The sequence below is a fragment of the Leopardus geoffroyi genome, chromosome C2, assembly GCF_018350155.1.
Source record: "Leopardus geoffroyi isolate Oge1 chromosome C2, O.geoffroyi_Oge1_pat1.0, whole genome shotgun sequence".
NCBI classification, from domain to species: domain Eukaryota; kingdom Metazoa; phylum Chordata; class Mammalia; order Carnivora; family Felidae; genus Leopardus; species Leopardus geoffroyi.
This window is the reverse complement of record NC_059333.1, coordinates 87712731-87734564: the sequence shown is the minus strand read 5'-3', so window position 1 is coordinate 87734564 and position 21834 is coordinate 87712731. Positions and strand designations below refer to the sequence as shown.

Below are 21834 nucleotides of genomic sequence, written 5' to 3'. Positions count from 1 at the left end.
TGCTCTCTCGCTCTTAAAAAAGAAAAATTTTTTAAAAATTGCAATCATAGTACTTTTGGAAATCCTAGTCACATCTATACAGTTTGGCATCTGACATAGAGTAACTGTAACTACATATGACTAGTTCATTCTCATATGCACTGGGTACTTATTTGAGCTTAAACTACTTGTGGTTACCCATTTGGGGTTTTTGTTGTTAAAATCATGTTGTAGACTTCAACAGTTTAAATGCACAATAAATTTTCCTTAGAAATTCTATTTACTTACACTGACAGCATTAATATCTGACACATGTCCAGTGAAAGACTGTCTACACATTCCATCTCGAATATCCCATAATTTTGAAGAGGCATCACAAGCACCAGAAACAAAAGTCCTCATGTCAGGACTCAGAGAAAGACTCATCACATCTCCAGAATGCCCAGTGAATGTGGTGGTCTGCTGGGCAGTTTCAATATCCCACAAAGCACTATAATAAAAAATAAATTATAATAATGACAATTATATCTTGTTCTTATGTTAGTTCCTACTACCACCCTCAACCCCAAATCAGTATTCTTGTGGGCCACACTTACCAAGTTGTATCTCCTGAACTTGTGACAATTTGGCTGTCATCTAAAAATCGACAGCAGGACAAGTAGCCTACAAGCATGAAAGCAACACATTTTAGGTTGGCTGTAATTGAGGTTCATTAACTCAATTACCATGTGAAATAGTAATACTATAGATTTTTTTAAATCAATACACGGGCAACAGGTGTTAGTATAATCTGTAGTTCTACTTTTAGTTACTTCAAGTTCTATGCTGTCTGCAACTAAATTGTATCAAAAGCTCTGATATTTACTATGTCAATGGCATCTTATTGGATGCTCTGAGAATTATAATTAAGGCAAGAGTCCCTTCTGTCTACTAGAATTACCTGAGAGATTCCTTTACACAAATATCTATCATCTATGACAGACTGGGCTGAGTACATAGGGAAATCCTTCAACAATACTGTGAGAAATTAGACCCACCTCAGGGAAGGCTTCATGGGGGGGGGGGGGTTCATGGGGGTGGGGGGAGAGTGGGTCATGTGAATGCTCAGAATTCACCAGTATTTCAAATATGGAAATGGCAAAAAAATGACATTAGAGATTTTTGTAAAAAAACACGGTCAAGGATTCAAAGAGGCAGAAACCTGGTGAGTGGAAATAAATTCCTTATTAACACCACTAAGCAAATGCTATACACTACTGTATACACACTAGGGTGTACATATTGGCAAATAAAGCAATGCATTATCACATTTTTAAGTGTTTTACACTGTGTATCTAATACATACTTCCAGTTACATAACTAAGTACAGATGCCAAAATCCCATCATTGTTAGATGGTTGTAGAGAAAACAGAAAGTTATTTTGCTTTCTTTTTATGTTTTTACTAAAGTTATGGTCATCATTTGTATAAGTATAAAGTATGTGTGTTCCTGATTCATAGTAATTTCTACTCTCACTTGATTGACACTCAACCTTCAGCAGCCAGGCACAATCTGTCACTCATTCCCCTTGATCGGTTCGGTTCATTCTTTAGGAGTCTTCCTACTTGGAAGGAAAGGACACTACTTAGTGAAGCTCACCTGTGTGACCTGGTAACTCTCGGCTCACTCTCACATTTCCCTCTCTGGTTTTTAAGTTATATATAGAGCAGATGTTGTCCAGTCCTCCACATGCAACATAATTACCAGAGGGGGCATAGGCACAGGTCATCACCCAGGAGGACCTCAGAGGAATAGCGTGCATCTGTACAACAAATATAACACACAAAAACTGTTACCAAGATTACAAAAACAGTCCACTTTTCAAACCTATTTACAATGAAGCAAATATTACTAAAAATTAAATGCATCTAAAAATAAGCCGAGGGGCACCTGGGTGGCTTAGCATGGTTAAGCATCTGGCTCTTGATTTCGGCTCAGGCCATGACCTCAGCATCATGGAATCAAGCCCTCCATCTGGTTCCATGCTGAGCACAGAGCCTGAGATTCTCTCTCACTCTCCCTTTGTACCTCCGCCACTCAATGCCTGCTCTAAAATAAATAAATAAATAAAAATAAACTGAATTAAAAATGCAATTGTTTAAGTGAACAATGAAAAATACTAACACATACTAAAATAACTATTTTTTTCTGTATTAACCTCAATTCATTCAGAAATTCTCTTGGGGTACCTGGGTGGCTCAGTCACTAAGGGTCCAACTCTTGATTTCGGCTCAGGTCATGATCTCACAGTTCATGAGATAGAGCTCTGTGGTGGGGTCTGCACTGACACCACGGAGCCTGCTTGGGATTCTCTCTCTATGACCCTCCCCTAATCGCATGCACACTCACTCTCTCTCTCTCTCTCTCTCTCTCTCTGTCTCTCTCTCAATTAATTAATTAATAAACATTAAAAAATTATTATTTTAAAAGAAGCAAGGACACAGGATGTTTCAATATCAATCTACCCATTCAAAATTTTAAATGCAAAATGTTAAAGAATAAAATTCTTTGTTTTGGCAATAACACTCAAAAGAGGAATTTCCTCCACTATAGCACTGAACGACACAAGTCTCAGAAGCAATTAAAATGGTTCTTCCATGAAAAGATGGCAGTATGTCCTTCTAATAATAGATATATACTCTGTGCTCAAATTCAAAAAATGGTAATAGTTTGCACTGATCTGCCCACACCATTCTGGTGCCTTGTTACCCAATACCAATTATTTCCAAGTAGGTGGCAAAATTTAGTGTATATGGGAATAGCAAGGCTAAATAGTCCAGAGAATCAACACATTGTATTATTACTATTATGTTCTTATTTAAATCTAAAATATCTTTAAAACTCAATTTATTTTTGTTCTAGGAAAATATAGTTGAAAGACATGCTGGATGGGCTGATTAATATAGAAAAACTGTTACAAATCTGTCTTGCTAGCTTTAAAATCTCAACCAGACTGAAGCTGTTTGCTTCATAAAACTGTACTTTTAAAACTTTAGTAAAAATAGTGATATAAGTGTATCTAGAATCTAACAGGTATTTGATGTAAGTTTTCCTGAAGCTTTTCCTCTACCACTCCACACTTTTTCATCAAGGATTCCTTCCAATGGACACAACAGCAAGACCCCCTGGGGTCTGCCAAAAGATGGGAAGAAGTTGTAATCTAGAAGTTGTAATCTACCTCTAATCTACTGCATCTTCTGAGCACTCCAGAAACAAAAATCAATGCCTAGAGTACCAAAGAAAAGGTTCACAGTAGCATTCTGGCACACCCACAACTAGAAACAAAAATCTCAGGGTCATTGCCACATTAGGAAATGGCAATTAAAAAAAAAAAAAAAATCATTTACAGGGGCACCTGGCTGGCTAAGTCAGAAGAGCATGTAACTATTATTTACTTATTTTTTTTTTAATTTTTTTTTTTTTAACGTTTATTTATTTTTGAGACAGAGAGAGACACAGCATGAACAGGGGAGGGGCAGAGAGAGAGGGAGACACAGAATCGGAAGCAGGCTCCAGGCTCTGAGCCATCAGCCCAGAGCCCGACGCAGGGCTCGAACTCGCAGACCGCGAGATCATGACCTGAGCCGAAGTAGGACGCCCAACCGACTGAGCCACCCAGGCGCCCCGGGTGTTTTAAGAGCATCCAACTTTTGATCTCAAGGTCATGAATTCGAGCCCCACATTGGGTGTAGAAATTACTGAAATAAATAAAACTTAAGAAATAAAATAAAAAATCACTTATATTTAAAACTGATGCACACTCTTTTCTAATATTCAAATACAAAATATGAGACTCAAGTAAAACACACTGAACAATATTCCTGCGGTTGTCCTTGGGAACATAAAAGGGCTTAATATTAAAAACAAACACTAAGCCCAAAGAGAGGAACTAGATTAAAATAGAGAAAATAAATTTATCTTTGAAGGAAATTAAAGTCTGAAGTAACAAATAAAGGAAAAAACTGTTGGACACCAAGCCAAATAAAAGGTTATTTAATCACTCTCTTAAGAAATCCTACCTTATTTGTTGTATAGCTATCCCAAATAATTAATTTTCCATCTTGAGAAGCACTGACGAGTAACCTATAGGAACAAACACAAAAATAATTTGACACTTAGAAGAAAACAATAGTTTAGTCATGCACTGCATTAATGTAGAACACTTCAGGAAAGAAAAATACAATTTTTCTAGTTAAAAACTTGATACCAGAAAATATCCTCTCAAATTTATTCTGCATGCCAAAGTTTTCAATAAATACAATTGAGTAAAATTTAAACATTTTAAAAATGTCTCTGGTTACGATTAAACTTTTTTTTTAATGATTCAACTTTTTTATTGCAACATTCTAGTTCCTATTCAAGATTCTGAAGATATTAGCTTACTGATTATTTACAGACTTTAAAGACAACAGAGTAGATATAAGCCTAACAACCATATTTCACTTCATATAAAAATCTCAACTGACAGCCTGTGAATGCAACGCAGAATTAAGGTGTGGTGCAGGATATGCCACCCGCCCTTGAGGTGTCTAGCATCTAGCAGTGAAGAAGATACTTACACATGTTCACAATAAATTAAGTGAAAATTGTCGGAGGGGTGGTATATAATCAACGCCACAGAAAAACAGAAGAGGGCCAAATAAGTGCTGGTTGAGTTAATCAAGTAGTCTTGCTAAAAAGAATGCACGATGAAAAATGGAATTCTGAGAGCTAAAGGCAGAGAAAAGTCTATATTCTGTGAGGAGGCTATGTTCAATGACAAAAGGTAGAAAAATACAGTGTTTCAAGAACTGTGAATTTTCCAGTTGCAGAAAGTGTGTGAGAAACGGGTATAACAGGTGAGAAAAGCAGACTGGGCTTCAACTGCAGAAGGCTTTGTTTGCTGGCTAAATAAGAACTCTAACTATTAGTTATTGAACTTCTTGTTTTCCTTTGGAAATTTTTCACTATGGTATAAAATTTAAAAGATACAAAAAAAAAAAAAAAAAATCCAGTGACAAAAAGTCACCTTCCTATCCCTGTCACCAACCCACCCAGATCCCTCCTTCCCCACAGGTATATAACATTAGCAGGATTTTATGTAGCAACTGCAGCAAATTCTTTTTTTTTTTTTAATTTTTTTTTTTCAACGTTTATTTATTTTTGGGACAGAGAGAGACACAGCATGAACGGGGGAAGGGCAGAGAGAGAGGGAGACACAGAATCGGAAACAGGCTCCAGGCTCTGAGCCATCAGCCCAGAGCCCGACGCGGGGCTCGAACTCACGGACCGCGAGATCGTGACCTGGCTGAAGTCGGACGCTTAACCGACTGCGCCACCCAGGCGCCCCTGCAGCAAATTCTTTATGAAAGGGAAGATCTAACTTTAGGACACAAGACAGAACCAGAAATAGATTCTGTAAAAATCAATTGGCATCTGGAGCACTTGGGTGTCTCAGAAGGTTAAGCATCCAACTCTTGATTTCAGCTCTGGTCATGATCTCATGGTTTGTGACATTGAGCCCTGCATCAGGCTCTGCACTGACAGCAGGGAGCCTGCTTGGGATTCATTCTCATTTTTCTCTCTCTCTAAATAAACTTAAAAAAAAAAAATCAATTGGCATCATCAGCATCGTGGTGAGAAGAACTATTAAGTGATGAACTGATAAAGACCGGTTTCTTGATGTTTTTCTATGAAGAGTAATAGTCTTGAGAAATTCTGAGGAAAGTAATTTATTCAAGTAATTATTTCAAGTGATTATATTTTGAGTGAAAAGTTCGCTGCAGCAATGGGCAGACTCTTTTTTTTTTATCTTAAACTTCTTTAAGAAAAACAGTAAAACATTTGGCCTAACTTTATGCCACCTGTCCATTATTTATTTTTCCCCCTCTTAGGAGGCACTTTTTTTTTTTTAGAGAGAGAGTGACAGAGTGACAGAGACACAGAGTGACAGAGACACAGAGATCTTAAGCAGGCTCCACACTCAGCACAGAGCCCAGAGCCTGATGTGCGGCTTGATCTCACGATTCTGAGATCACGACCTGGGCTGGAATTGAGAGGCGATTGTTTAACCAACTGAGTCATCCAGTCACCCCATAGGAGGCACATTTCTATAATACTGTACCCAGGGGCGCCTGGGTGGCTCAGTCAGTTGGGTGTCTGACTTCAGCGTGGGTCATGATCTCACAGTCCGTGGGTTCGAGCCCCACATCGGGCTCTGTGCTGGGAGCTCAGATCCTGGAGCCTTTTTCGGATTCTGTGTCTCCCTCTCTCTCTGCCCCTCCCCTGCTCATGCTCTGTCTCAAAAACAAAAACATTAAAAAAAAAATAATAAATATAATACTGTACCCAAGTATCCCATTTACACTGAGATATGCCAAGAAACAGGAAGACACCTGAAATAGGCACAACCTTTTTAGTTTCTCCTGGGAAAGCATAAATGTGCAACTTCTATTAAAAAATAATTTCTTGGGGCACCTGGGTGGCTCAGTTAGCTAAGTGCCTAACTCTTGATTTCAGCTCAGGTCATGATCCCATGGTTTGTGAGATCCAGCCCTGCATCAGGCTCGCACTAACAGCATGGAGCCTGCTTGGGATTCGCTCTCTCCCTCTCTCTCTGCCCCTCCTCTGCTCACGCACGCTCTCTCAAAATAAGTAAACTTAAGAAAATAATTTTTTAGTTGGGACTTTTCCCAATGAGATTAATCAAACAAGTCAACCACTATGGCAGCAGGCCGATCTGCAATTGTAGTTACTCTGTAAGCCTATGACCAACCATCCAATGCAAACCAGACAGCAGCCATGTATGTGTGCACACATACACATGCACTTGCATACTGGGGTTAGAGAAACAGAAGATGTATGAGTGTACTTGTATTATGTAATTCCATCTTTTGTGATTTTTAGGTAGTAATTATAGCAATATACAGTAACTTGTACATAGCAATGATATTCAAATATTGCCTATTAACTGAAATTAAGATCAATATACAATAAAGCTGCCTTTGGCACAATAAGAAAAACAGTAATAATAATACACTGCAAAGAAAAGAAATCCTAACCATTTTACATGGATCATCTGATAAAGGAGATTTTTCAGAGGTAAACTTATTTTCCATATTAAAGGCTTCAAAACATTTAAAGTGCCAATGAATGATTTTTAGTAAAAGCCAAATGTTCATATTTGAAGCATTTTCTATAAACACCTCATAATATTGTTTTAAAACAAAGAAAATGCAAATGAGGAATCTTAATGAAAATAATTCCAATAGTTGGATGATGCCAGGTACAAACCTTGAATCGTATCCCCAATGCATCGCATAGATTTTAGCTAGGTGACCCCTCAGCGTACGTCTCGTTCGCATCTGTATTCGACCCACGGAATCCATATTTGATGTGATCTTTAGAAAGCATCAAGAATGTTATTCTCTACCTTAGATGTAGCTCAGAAAATAAGGTAGAAACAATAGGCATAAGACATAAAACAAACTGATAGCAACTGAAGGTAGTTTAAATAATCCCAGAGTCATTACAGATATAGGATCAGTAAATTGAAGAAAAAGTATGATTTGAAATTATCCTATTGGCACACCTTCCAGTGAGAATATCTACTACAGACTATCAACTTTTAAAAAGAATAGATATACCTCCCAACTTTAGTAAAAAAAAAATAGCAACAAATAAAAATCAAATGATCAAATGAAACATGTATAATTTTAACTGTCTATAGGAAAGCAAGCTTTAGCATACATTTCCTTAATAAAAATTATCAGTATTAGTTAAGCTAATGAAACCTTCCTAAGAGTTTATGTAAAAAAAAAAAAAAAAAAAGTTAATCAGGGCATATCAAAACGAGTCAGAAGCTAACCTAAAAAATACATATGAATTTACATGTTTTTATACTATTTATTTTTCCACAGTCTTCTATTTTAACAAGTATGCTTTAAATAGCATATATACAGCATATGACAAATTACAAAGTGTTTTTAAATAGAGATCTCATTTTTTTCAATTAAATACTCATAAATACCATCTACATGTCATTTGTATCAGTGTTAAGCTATTTCATGTGAATTACTAAAATGAAGGAAAAAAATAACTTTACCTGAATAAGTGTTGCATCATTACATGCTTTCCTGGCATCCTGAAAGATGATTATAATACATTTAAACATAGAAATCTCTGAATAGGATTTAAAATGCTATTTTTCATTGAAAATGTAGACTTACAAATATACCTTTTACTGTACCACATAATCTTTACTTAAAATTCGGTGGTCAGTACATTCACAATGTTGTGCAACTGCCACCATCAATTCCAGAACATTTATCATTAAAACAAACAAAAAAAACCCTGTGCTTCCCAATTCCCTCATCCCTTGATAATCACTAGTTTACTTTCTATCTCTATGGACTGCCTATTCTGGACATTTCGTATAAATGGAATCCTAGAATATGACCTTTTGTCTGGCTTCTTTCACTTAATGTAGGTTTTCAGGGTACCTCCATATTGTGGTGCATCAGTACTTCATTTCTTTTTATGGCTGAGTAATATTCCACTGTATGGATTTATCCCACTGTTTATCCATTAACTGATGGACATTTACGTTTCCATTTTTTGGTTTTTAATGAATAACGATGCTGTGGACATTCACGTACAAGTTGTGTGTACACGTTTTCAATTCTTCTGGGTATATACCTAGGAATGGCAGGTGATATGCTAACTCTAATTTTTTAATAAATGTCAAATTGTTTTTATCACAGCAGCTGTACCATTTTACATTCCAACCAGGAATGTATTAGGAACTTTCCAATTTCTTCACATCCTCACCCATACTATTCTATCATTATAGACATTTTCATGGTTGTGAAGTAGTAGTATCTTACTATAGTTTTTATTTGCATTTCCCTAATGATTAGTAATGGTGAGCATCTGCACATATGCTCATTGGCCATTTGTAGATCTTTGGAGAAATGTCTATTCAAATCCTTTGCCCATTTTTTTTTTTTAATTTTTTTAACGTTTATTTATTATTGAAAGACAGAGTCAGAGCGTGAGCAGGGGAGGGGCAGAGAGAGAGGGAAACACAGAATATGAAGCAGGCTCTAGGCTCCGAGATGTCAGCACAGAGCCCAACACGGGGCTCAAACCCACAAACTGCGAGATCATGACCTGAGCTAAAGTCAGACGTTTAACTGACTGAGCCACCCAGGCGTCCCCCCTTTGCCCATTTTTCAATTCTGTTATTGTTGAGTTGTAGGAGTTCTTTATATACATTCTGGGTACTAGACCTTTATCAGATACAGGATTTGCAACTATTCTACAGAATATAGTATTCTATACTATAAATTATTCTCACATTCTGTAGACTGTCTTTTCATTTTCTTCATTACTGTCCTTACATACAAGTTTTTCATTCGATGAAGTCTGATTTATCGATTTCTTCCATTGCTTAGGCTTTCAGTGTCATATTCAACTGCTGCCAGGGGCACCTGGGTGGCTCAGTTGGTTAAACGTCTGACTTTGGCTCAGGTCATGACCTCACGGTTTGTGAGTTCAAGCCATGCATCAGGCTCTGTGCTGACAGCTCAAAGCCTGGAGCCTGCTTCAGATTCTGTGTCTCCCTCTCTGCCCCTCCTCCACTCATGCACGCTCGCTTTCTGTCTCAAAATAAATAACAAAAACATTAAAATTTAAACTATTGCCTAATCCAAGGTCACAAAGATTAACAGCTATGCTTAGTTCTAAGAATTTTATACTTTTAGCGTTTATATTTAGGTACCATTTTCAGTTAATTTTTGTAAATGGTTTGAGGTAGGAGTCCAAATTCATTCTTCTGCATGTGGATACCCAGTTGTTCCAGCACCATCTGTTGGAAAAACTATTCTTTCTCTCTCAAATGGCCTTGTTATCCTCGTTGAAAATCAATCGGCCCTAGATAAATGGGTTCATTTAAGGACTCTCAATTCTATTCCATTGCGCAAATATACTTTTGGTTTATGATTAAAAGATTTTAAATTGTATCCCCATGAGTAAAAATGAACTAGGTTGGTTTAATAAGCCCATAGTATCCTGAGTTATATTTATTACTAAGCTTCAGCAAAAAGGTTCAGGGTTCCCTTTTGGTTTGTTCTGGCATTTAGAAGTTGAGGTGATGGGAAGGATATTTATAGCATAACCCAGGTCATTTCAGAAGTATTTTTTAATGTCTACAACACATCTTTAAAATGCTTAGTATCTATATACAGCATACTTGCAATTAGGAAGAAAATATTTTAGCTCCAATATGAAGATAGGATACATCAAGAAAATAATTTATGTTAATAAGGAACAGCTGATACTGAGTCACATCTATATTTTTATATTAATAGCAAGGCCCTTCTATGTAAGCAGATGTTTATGCTTAAGCATTATATGATAGCATTTCAAAATGACCTTAAATCTGAAGGAAATTATCAAAAAGAAGATGGTGAAACAGGAATCAATATGACAGAATAACATTTACTAAGCAACAAAATGTTTTCAAAGGAGTTTCCCAACAAATTTAGAGGATTCATATACATGGGAAAATCAGAAGCACAATTCTTCCTACTAGACTTGAAACTGTTTTTTCCTCTCAAAAATTAGGGTAGTATCCTCTTTCAACTGCTTTTCCCTACTGAGCTTAGTCGACTCCTGTGCAAAGAGGCAGCACATGGTATTTGCTGAGTAAATGCCCCAAATGGACAACTCGTTCCAGTCAGCCAAGAGGAAAATGCCTGCCTCTGCTTGCAGCAAAGACCAGATGGAACACAGGATCCTTTTAGCTGCCCTTTCAACCTATTTATAACACTTAGAATATCTCTATGTAAGGATGTTCTTAAGCAGTTACACAAACACGATTTGATTCTCTCATTCGTAGTCAAATTGTGGGCTGAGAAACTTCATTTGGCAAGGAATAATTTAGTCCATTTTCCGACAATGAAAAGAATTTCCAGAAAGGATAGTGATGGCCTGAGCCATGTTCCAAAAATGGTAGAGTCCAAGACTATATTCTAAAAACAGGGTTCTCTGATTTTAAGCTTTATGAAAATCCTTGCTTAGGTCGTCTTTCTTAATTCAGTCATTCAGTAAAAAAAAAATCCATTGAACATTGTGTCAGGTACTATTCTGGGCACCACAGTTACAGCAGCAGACAAAACAAAAATCCTGGCCCTCCTACAGGGCTTGTAATATTAACAGTACAATTAAACTGCACATGAAAATTACTAAATAGTGCAAATCAGTAAAAATCAAAATGTTGGAATATAAGCATACTACAAATAACAGTTACTTGCCCATCACGCAAAGACTCTATTCACATTCAGAGAACTTACTCTTATGAACACTTATCCGTTATAAAACTGAATATATAATTATTCCAAATAAAGGCTGAAATTCATATTGTCTACCGTAATACAAGACATCTTTGTACAAGAGAAAAGCGATATATTTCCCACTCCAAGTAACAAAGGAAAAATCCGTTTTTCTGTTTTTTAATCGGTTTTTAATTTAAAATAAATCATATTGCATAAAATTGCATACATTTCTATTGTGTCATGTGTTTATACCATACTTAAGTATACTGTTAGCTAATATTTCTAGAAGTGAGGGGGAAAGCAAGAGGGAAGGTCTTTAAATATAACATGTCATGATTTTGTCACTTCACATACATGTGGTTACTTGAAATCACAGGAGATGATTCAGTGAGCACCTGCAACCCATGCAATTGTGTTTGGGAGGCTGGTGAGATATGAAGGGGATTAAGGCACAGAATTCTCCAACCAAGTACAAGTAGCAGAGGCAAATGTGCACAAGGAGCTATATAAAACAAGGCCAGCTGTGATCAGCCCTATAACACAAGTCCAAAGTGCTACAGGAGTAAGGCCTTCCCACTTATTAGTAAGTTCTTTCCATGTCATTCCATTTAATCGTCTCCACCAACCTTTGCTTTACAGCAAAGCTACCAAGCAGCAAAGAAGTTAAACTTGCTCAAGGCCACAGAATAATTAAAACGTGAACCCACGCACTTTCTCCCATGCCATGAGGCCTTCCAATAAATGGGAGAATAAATCCAACTGGAGGACTCTGGTGAGTCTTTTCAGATGATGGGGACTCAATGAACTGGAGTCATAGGAGCAAAACTGGAGCAAAGATAGCATAATTCTAGGCAAGGAAACAACTTGTAAAAGAGCGATAAACTGGGAAAGAGCAATGCACGTTCAGAAACTGGCCACCAGAAATATATGGCTACAACACAGGATGTAGAGCAGGATGTTGGTACAGACTGCAGAGCTGGGAGGCAGTGCAGCAGTGGTGTTGGGGCACAGGCTCTGGCACCAAAATATACCAGAACTGAATCCTGAATCTGGACTTCAAAATATCTGGACGAGCAGTTATGTTACCTTGGCAAGTTATTTAATCTCACTGAGGATCAGTTTCCTCAGCTGTAAAACAAAGCAACACCATCTACCTCACAGGGTTGCTATGAGGATTAAGTGAGATGAACATGTGACCGTGTGCCAGGCCGATCATTCCAGACAAGGACACCACAAGAAAATTACAGGTCACTATCTCTGATGAACACAGATGTAAAACCTCAATAAAATATTAGCAAACCAAATTCAACAATACATTAAAGCAATCACACACCATAATCAAGTCGGACTTATATCAGGGATGCAAGGATGGCTCAACATCCACAAATCAATGTGACATAGTACATTAAGAAAATGAAAGATAAAAACTGTATGATCATCTCAGTAGATGAAGAAAAGGCATTTGACAAAATGCAGCATCCATTTATGATAAAAACCCTCAACAAAGGTGGGTATAAAGGAAATGTACCTCAACATAATAAAGGTCATAAAGGACAAGCTGATAACATCATACTCAACAATGAAAAGCTGAAAGCTTTTCCTCTGGCATCAGGAACAAGACAAGGATGCCCACACTTCCCACTTTAATGTTACTGGAAGTCCTTGCCAGAGCAATCAGGCAAGAAAAAGGAAATAAAGGCATCCAAATTGGAAAGGAAGAAATAAAGCTGTCACTATCTGCAGATGATATATATAGGAAACCCTAAAGACTTTACTAATAAACCGTTAGAAATAAATTCAGTAAAGCTGCAACACATACAAAACATGCAAGAATCTATTGTGTTCCTATACACATATAATTAACTGTCAGAAAGATATCAAGGGAACAATCCCACTTACCACTGCATCAAAAGGAGTAAAATACCTAGGGATAAATTTAACCAAGGAGGTGAAAGACCTGTGTATTGAAAATAGAAAAAAATGAAAGAAACTAAAGACACAAATCAATGGAAAGCCATTCTATTCTAGTAGATTGAAGGAATATTGTTAAAATGCCCATACTACTCAAAACAAGCTATAGATGCAATGCAATCCCTATCAAAATTCCACAAAATACATTTTCCACAAAAATACAAATAATCCTAAAATCTGTATGGCTATTTAGGGTCTTTTGTGGTTTCAAAGAAAATTTGAGACAAAAGAACAAAACTGGAGGCATCATGCTCTCTGATTTCAAATTACGTTACAAAGCCACAGTAACCAAACAGTATGGTATTGGCATAAAAATGAACATATGGATCAATAGAACAGAGAAACCCGGAATATACCCATGCATATGTGGTCAATTTAGCACAACAGGGGAAAGATGGTCTCTTCAATAGTGTTGGAAAAACTGGAGAGCCACAAGCAGAAGATGAAACTGTACCACTATCTTACACCATACACAAAAATAAATTCAAGACGGATTAAACCCTTGAATACCTGAAACCATAAAAGCCCTAGAAGAAAACATAGGTGGTAAGCTCCTTGACATCTGTCTCGGTGATGATTTTTTGGATTGGACACCCAAAGCAATGACAACAAAAGCAAAAATAAACAAGTGGGTCTATATCAAACCAAAAAGCTTCTGCACAGCAAAGGAAACCATCAATAAAATGAAAAAGCAACCTACTGGAAGGGAGAGAATATTTGTAAATCCTGTATCTGATAAGGGGTTAAGATCCAAAACAAAGAACTTGGACAACTCAAAAGCAAAACAATCCAATTTTTAAAAATGGAAAAATATACCATGCCCATGGATTGAAAGAATACTGTTAAAATGTCCATACTACCCAAAGCGATCTATAGATTCAATGCAATCCCCAGGCAAACACTAATAGCATTTTTCATAGAACCAGAACAAATTATCCTAAAATCCATATGGAACCACAAAAGACCCTGAATAGCCAAAGCTGAATAGCCAATCTGAGAAAGAACAAAGCTGGAGATATCACAATTCCAGATTTCAAACCATACTACTAAGTCACAGTAATCAAAACAGTATGGTACTGACACAACAATAGACACACAGATCAACAGAACAGGACAGAGCCCTGAAATAAATGTATGTTTATACGGCCAATTAGTCTATGACAAAGGATGCAATGGGGGGGGGGGGTGACAGTCCTTAAATAAATGGAGTTAGGAAAACTGGACATTTACATGCAAAAGAATGAAACTGGACCACTTTACACCACAAACAAAAATAGACTCAAAATGGAGTAAAGACCTAAACATGAGACCTGAAACCATAAAACATGAAACACCTTAAAAAAAAAAAAAAAGAATAACCAGGGGTGCCTGGGTGGTTCAGTTGGTTAAGCACTCAACTTTGGCTCAGGTCATGGTCTTGTGGTGAGTCTGAGCCCCATGTATGGCTGTGTGCTGACAGCTCAGAGCCTGGGGCCTGCTTCAGATTCTGTGTCTCCCTGTCTCTTCCCCTCCCCGCCTCGTGCTCTGTGTGTGTGTGCGCGTGTGTCTCTCTCTCTCAAACAACAAAAAACCTTAGCAACATATTTTTGCATAGGTCTCCTCAGGCAAGAGAAACAAAAGCAAAATAAACTATTGTAACTACACTAAAATAAAAAGCTTTTGCACAGTAAAAGAAACCATCAACAAAACAGTAAGGCAACCTACTAAATAAGAGAAGATATTTGCAAATGATCTGTCCCATAGGGGGTTAATGTCCAAACTATATAAAGAATTGATATAACTCAACACCAAAAAAACACAATCTGATCAAAAAATGGGTAGAGATTAACGACAATGTGGATGGAACTGGAGGGTATTATGCTAAGTGAAATAAGAGAAATACAAATATTATATGTTTTCACTCATATGTGGAATTTGAGAAACTTAACAGAAGACCATGGGGAATGGGAAGGGGAAAAAATAGCTTCAAACAGAGAGGGAGGCAAACTATAAGAGACTCTTAAACACAGAGAACAAACTGAAGGTAATGGGGGATGAACAGAGAAGAGGGGAAAATGGGTTATGGACATTGAGGAGGGCACTTGTTGGGACGAGCACTGGGTATTGTATGTAAGCGATGAATCATGGGAATCTACTCCCAGAAGCCAAGAGCACACTGTATACTACACACGGATGTTAGCCAACTTGACAATAAATGATCTTAAAAAAAAAAAAAAAAAGGGCAGCTGACCTGGATAGACGTTTTTCCAGAGAAGACATACAAGATGGCCAAAAGACACATAAAAAGGTGCTCAACATAACTAATCATCATGGAAATGCAAATCAAAACCCCCATGAAATATTACCTCACACCTGTTAGAATGGCAAGTATCAAAAAGACAAGAAATAACAAGCGTTGGCAAGGATATGGAGAAAAGGGAACCCTTGTGCACAGCTGATGGGAATGTGAATTGGTGCAGCCACTATGGAAAACAATAGGGAGGTTCCTCAACAAAATTAAAAATAAAATTACCATATGATCCAGCAATTCAACTTCTGGTATTTATCAGAACAAAAATACTAACTCAAAAAGATATATGCACGCCCATGTTCATTGCAGCACTATTTACATAGCTAGGACATGGAAACAACCTAAGTGTCCATCAGTAAAAGAGTAAATAAAGAAAATGTATGTATATATGCACAGGAATAGTATTCAGCCATAAAAAAAAAAAATCTTGGGCGCCTGGGGCACTCAATCAGTGAAGCATCTGACTCTTGGTCTCAGGGTCAGGAGTTCAAGCCCTGTGTTGGGCTCTGCACTGGGACTGAAGCTTACTTAAAAGAGAGAGAGAGAGAGAGAGAGAGAGAGAGAGAGAGACAGAGAGAGAGATCTTGCCATTTCCAACAACATGAGTAGACCCTGTCGGCATTATGCTAAGTGAAACAAGTCAGACAAAAAACAAATACCATATCATCTCCCTTACATTTAATAAAAATTAAAAAAAAAAAAAAGCCAAGTTCATATACAGAGAATAGAATTTTTTAAATGACATAGTTGGTCATGTGACTATGTGCTTAGCCAAGGAGTCAGTCCTGTTCAGCATGTGGAGCAAGTGATACCAAGTAGAGATCACTGAGAATTCACTCTGGTGTTGGCAACATCATCTAATTTACAGATTATTCTATGAAGCCTTCGTTCATCATCACAGGCAAAATACATCCCTTCTTTGTTTGGACAGCTTTATTCAAACATCTACACTATCAAACTCAGAGTTCTTATTCACATCCAAATTCACTTCCTTGAATTCCTGGCAGTAACATTTGGTTATAATTTCAATCCAATCAGAAACAATGTTTTCTTGGCGCATGTTCTTCAGCCACCCCTGTTTTTCCTGCTCCTTTCCTCTCTTCTCTTGTTAATATCCTTCTATAGATCCTGTGCCTGTTCCTTTCTTCTTACTCTTCACTTTCAAACCAGAAGACTTCTTCTGAAACAGCCATTGCAAAAGGTTCAGAGCAGGGGCAGCAGGGTGGAGGGGAGCAGTCAGCAGTGTTCCAAGTTATTAGGGATTCTCCTCACTTCGCGCTGAAGTTCTTCATTTGTATCTGTTTCAGCCTTTGCTTTCCCTGCAAAAAGTAGGCAGCGCCAGGCTACAGCTCAGTCTCTTTCCTCCACCCTGCTCACTAAGAAGCTTCCTAAACATGAAGGAATATAGACACGCCATCGTTTATCTCTGCTCCTTGATACTCCTCTGTCCAGGAAACATCTGTTTCCACTGTTCCCAAGAGGATTACTGGTGTCGTTGCTGAGGAGTGCTCCCCACTTTGCAGAAACTCTTTCTCTGGAGGCTTCTCACACCCTGATGCATCACTCCGTTTGACTCTTGGTGTGAAATCCTAAGTGTCTTTTAATTTTGTTTTAAGATGGAACTTTATTAAGATCTTTGCTGTTTTGAGTTGATTTCCAAGAGTGAAAGATGACAGACACGTCTTTATTATGCCACTAACAATTTTTAATGTTTTTCTGTAATGCTTTAGAGTTTCCTATTTTTCTAGTGTATTACAATTGCAATGTGATAATACCTGCCTCATCGTATTGCATCAAAAATTAAACTACAATTCCAGGTATGTAACTAAGAAGAGAATGATGTTTGCCTTTCAGCAGGAATTCCATATATAATATTAACTTCTTAGGGACACAGAGGCCATAGGTCCACAGAGATATTTTTCAGGAATAATTTTTATAGAATACTTCAGAGGTATGATAAAAACAAATTGACCATTTCAAGCCTTATAGATTTAATATATGTAGACTGATGAAATAATGAACAAATTTATTCATTGCTGGTACTGAATAAAAGTGTTAAAATTTCAAAACGAGAAACTTTGTTCTTACCTGGATCTGATTCCGAAGTTGTTCAGCTTCCTGCCTCAACTGTTCCAGTTCACTCATCCTTTAACTTGTTTACCTCAGAAATTAAGAAGTGACAGCAACTGTCAAAACAAAACAAAAACAGTGACAGAGACTGATTTAGTTGTCCATTTACATATTAATCTACTTTCAGGGGTGCCTGGGTGGCTCAGTTGGTTAAGCTCAGACTCTTGATTTCAGCTCAGGTCATGATCTCAGGGGTTCCTGGGATAGAACTGTTAGCACAGAGCCTCTTGGGATTCTCTCTCTCCCTTTCTCTCTGCCCCTCCCCTGCTAGAGCATGCACACTCTCTCCCAAAATAAATAACTTTAAAAAAAAAAAAAAGGTAATTATAAAAATAAAAATAAAAAGACTAAATTACAGATCATTAGTACTAGAATACAGACCAGTGAGAAATACTTTACAATACGTCAGAGGGCACCAACAGTTATCCCCACATACATGTCTAATCAGTACCTCAAAGTTCATACTTCAAAGCTGAACCCCACTCTACCCCCAGGTCTTCCCTGTCTCCGTAAATGAAAGTTCAGTCCTTCCAACTGTTTCAGCCAAAAACCTGGGAGCCATACTTAACTTCTGTTTCTTTCACACCCTATATGTAATCCATCAGCAAAGCATGCCAGTTCTTCCTTCAGAAAAGAATATTTAGGATCTGACCAACTCTGATTACCTCCACTTTGACTACCTCAGTCTAAGCCACCACCATCTAACTTGGTCTCCTTTCTACTGTGGATGACCACTTCCCAATCTATTCTAAATACAGCAACCAAGTGATCCTTTTTTTTTTTTTTTTTTTACATTTATTTATTTTTGAGAGACAGAGATAGAGCACAAGTAGGGGAGGGGCAGAGATAGGAGACACAGAATCCAAAGCAGGCTCCAGGCTCCGAGCTGTCAGCACAGAGCCAGATGAGAGGCTCGAACTCACGAACCATGAGATCACGACCTGAACCGAAGTCAGACACTTAACTGACTGAGCCACCCAGCTGCCCCCCAAGTGATCCTTTAAAACACAAGTCTCCCGGGGTGCCTGGGTGGCTCAGCAGGTTAAGCATCCAACTTCGGCTCAGGTTATAATCTCATGGTTTGTGAGTTCAAGCCCCACATTAGGCTCTGAGAGTGCAGAGCCTGCCTGGGATCCTCCTCTCTCTGCCCCTCCCCCATTCTCTCTCAAAACAAACTTTTTAAAAAATCAAAATAAACTTAAAAAAAACCCACAAGTCTCTCTTCTGCTTTAAGTCTTACAATGGTTTTCCATTCCCATTCTGAGGAAAACCTAACTCTCTACCTTAACCTACAAAGCTCTACACAACCTCTCACACACATCTCTCTGACCTTATCAATCACACCATCCCCTCACTCTGCTCCAGCCACTCTGAAGATTTCTTGACGTCCTTTGAACACACTAACTAGGATCTGGTCTCAGTGTTTTTTGCTTTTTGTTTTTTTAAGTTTGTTTTTGAGGTAGGGGGATGGAGGGCAGAGAGAGAGGGAGACAGACTATCCAAAGCAGGCTCTGCACTGTAAGGAAAGAGCGTGATGTGGGGCTCCAACTCATGAACCATGAGACCATGATCTGAGCCAAAGTCGGACACTTAACCAACTGAGCCACCCAGGGGCCCCAGCCTCAGTGTCTTTATATTTGCTCTTTCCTGGGTCTGAAATGCTCTTATTCCTGGTATTTTCATTGCTTGCTCTTGGATTTTTGTTCAAACGTTACCCCCTCAGAGGGATCTTTACTGACAGCACATATGTACGCGCCTTATCCTATAACATCACTTAACGCTGCCACCCTGCATGTATTTGCTTATTTGTCGTCCATTTCCTCGTGGTAGAATGAAAGCTCCTTTGAGGCAGGAACCTTGTTCGCTTTATTTTTTCTCTACATCCCTAGCACGCAAGACACTCCTCCAGTAAATTAACTTGAAATAGAAAAAATTTTCCTTTATTTATTAAGCTAAGTATTTAAGATGAATCACAGAACCACAAGGCAAGAATATTACTACCTCAGCACAAAACTAGAAGCTGAAAACTGATAGTATTCTTTCTCTACCTGTCCTGTTTTTCTCTTCATATTTTTTTCTTCTTTCTACAAAATAACTTTTTTCTGCTTCTCCAAGCGCAAGATCCAGTTTGTGTTTCCTCAGGTCAAAATTAGAGCCCCAAAAGACTATCCCAACCCCAAACTCCCATAAGAGAGACTCTGATTCCCATAAGAGAAAATTTGTTTCTGGTGTCTACCCTTCATTCACTTCAACTGTAGTATATCTGTTTATTTTTCAGGGTTAATTTTAAGTTTATTTTGTCAAACTAACAAAGTAACCTATTGGGATTGACTGGAATGGCATTAAACTGTAAATACATTTGAGAAGAGCTGACATCCTTCTCATATTCCATTTCCAATTTACTTTTGTAATATACTTCTCCATTATCTAAATTTTCAGCAAATTTGGGTAACTTTCTTTGTAAGTCTTAACCATTTCATTTCCATTTAAGTCCTCCTGTTTAATAATTTAGTATGTTCCTCAGAGACTACCAGACTGACTGGATTACAGCCAATCTGGAATATCATTCTGCCTAACTGAAGGTAAGTAGCATTCACAGGTTCTTTAAATTCACAACCTTAACTGCCCGTGCTGGGTCATACCGAAGATATCGCTGGCCCCCAAATCCTAAAAACTCTGGTTCTGATGCTTCTTCATTTCCTGAGTTCCAGAAACTCCTAAGCAAGTAAAATTGGTGTAAATCTTGCTTACTGAGTTGCTAATGTACTCAAAAGGAGTACCAAGGAGCTCTAACAGATCTCATTAGTTACAGGGTATTCAAAGCCACTTTTTACCCACTCACTACTGCCTTCCCACCCAAAGCCACCCACACACAAATGACCCTTTAAAGAAGAGCTTATCTCCAACTGTAAACAAAGAGTTAGGGGTCCCCAGAAAAAGACCAACAGACATAGCTTTCTTAAAAAGTCATTTGAGGCCCCCAGACATCTCAGGAAAGAATGTGAGAACAGCCACTATCAGGCCAGGTGACTCGACCCACATTCTAGAGTTAACTTTGCAAGATCTACAGCCCTTTGAACACTCAGATATCAGTCCAACTGGAGCCAGAGAACTGATAGAAGCAGAGGTCAGCACTACCGTTCCTTGTGACTTTGACCTGGACCCTAGTTACCTTAAGATGACATTTGCCCCAACTCTATGCTGTATTTCCCATTGCCTAAACCCCTTCATGAATATGTACTCACCCTCAGCTTAAAATGTCCTCAATTTTGTCAGTCAGGGAGACACTGCTTTGGGGAAGAAACCAAGGTATTCTCCTTTACTTATGACAAGTAAAACCCTTCCTTTTCCTGTTCTTTGGTTGTGTGTTTTGGCTCAACATTCATCAAGAGGCAAATCCAGTTTCAGGTAACAAGGCTAGTAGCATGTGGCAAGGGCTACTCAGAACAGACTATGGTATGTACCAAATGAATGAGATTTTCTAGCCTAGGTGTCCAAAAGGATGGAGGTACCATGAACAGGAATGACAAAAAGCAGTTCCCTCATCACCACCACTCTGTGGATGGGTTACTTTTGGCAGAGGCCATGGTCCCTGGACGTCCCTACACATTTCTCCTGGGTGAGCCAAAATGTAAGGCCCTAGTCACTTTCAATTGGGCCATTTCTCAGGGATGTATTCGGGGCGAGCAACCTTGAGGGATGACACAATGTCTCCTCAACCCCAAGACACAGCAGGCTTGCTTCCACCTAACTGTAAAATCAGTCAATTCCGCAAGCTCAGTGTTTCTGGGCTGTGACACAAACCCCACTGTATGTGTGGCATCCATCTAGCCCCACCTGTGTTAACCTCCTAGAAACTGAAGAGCATGGGGAAATTAACACAAACCAACACCAGGATATGCTACTTGCTGTGCTGTAAGGTGGTCCTTGGTCTCTGACCAAGGAGTCTCTGTGGTCAGCTAGCATCCATGAAACAGGAATAGGCTAACTGACCGTCCTGCAAGTACTTAAAATCCCAGACACTTTCAAGTCCTTGACTCCTCGAAGGAGAAGTTCATAAGAGAGATAAGGAGTCCAGTGTGAAACACAGTGAGTTTGTGGTACCTCTT

The 21834-nt window shown here is 38.3% G+C and overlaps 1 protein-coding gene across 1 annotated transcript in view; it reads right to left on the bottom strand.

Moving 5' to 3' along the window:
- Positions 1–20993, bottom strand: part of GNB4 (G protein subunit beta 4) — a 38147-nt gene extending 17154 nt beyond the window's left edge. The window contains exons 1-8 of the mRNA XM_045502903.1: positions 20971–20993; positions 17684–17781; positions 8103–8141; positions 7292–7398; positions 4039–4102; positions 1619–1781; positions 576–642; positions 268–469 (exon numbers count right to left, since the gene is read on the bottom strand). Coding sequence (XP_045358859.1) covers positions 268–469; positions 576–642; positions 1619–1781; positions 4039–4102; positions 7292–7398; positions 8103–8141; positions 17684–17740 — 699 coding nt within the window. The 5' untranslated portion in view covers positions 17741–17781; positions 20971–20993. The remainder of the gene's footprint in view (positions 1–267; positions 470–575; positions 643–1618; positions 1782–4038; positions 4103–7291; positions 7399–8102; positions 8142–17683; positions 17782–20970) is intronic.
- Between the last annotated feature and the right edge of the window lie 841 nt (positions 20994–21834).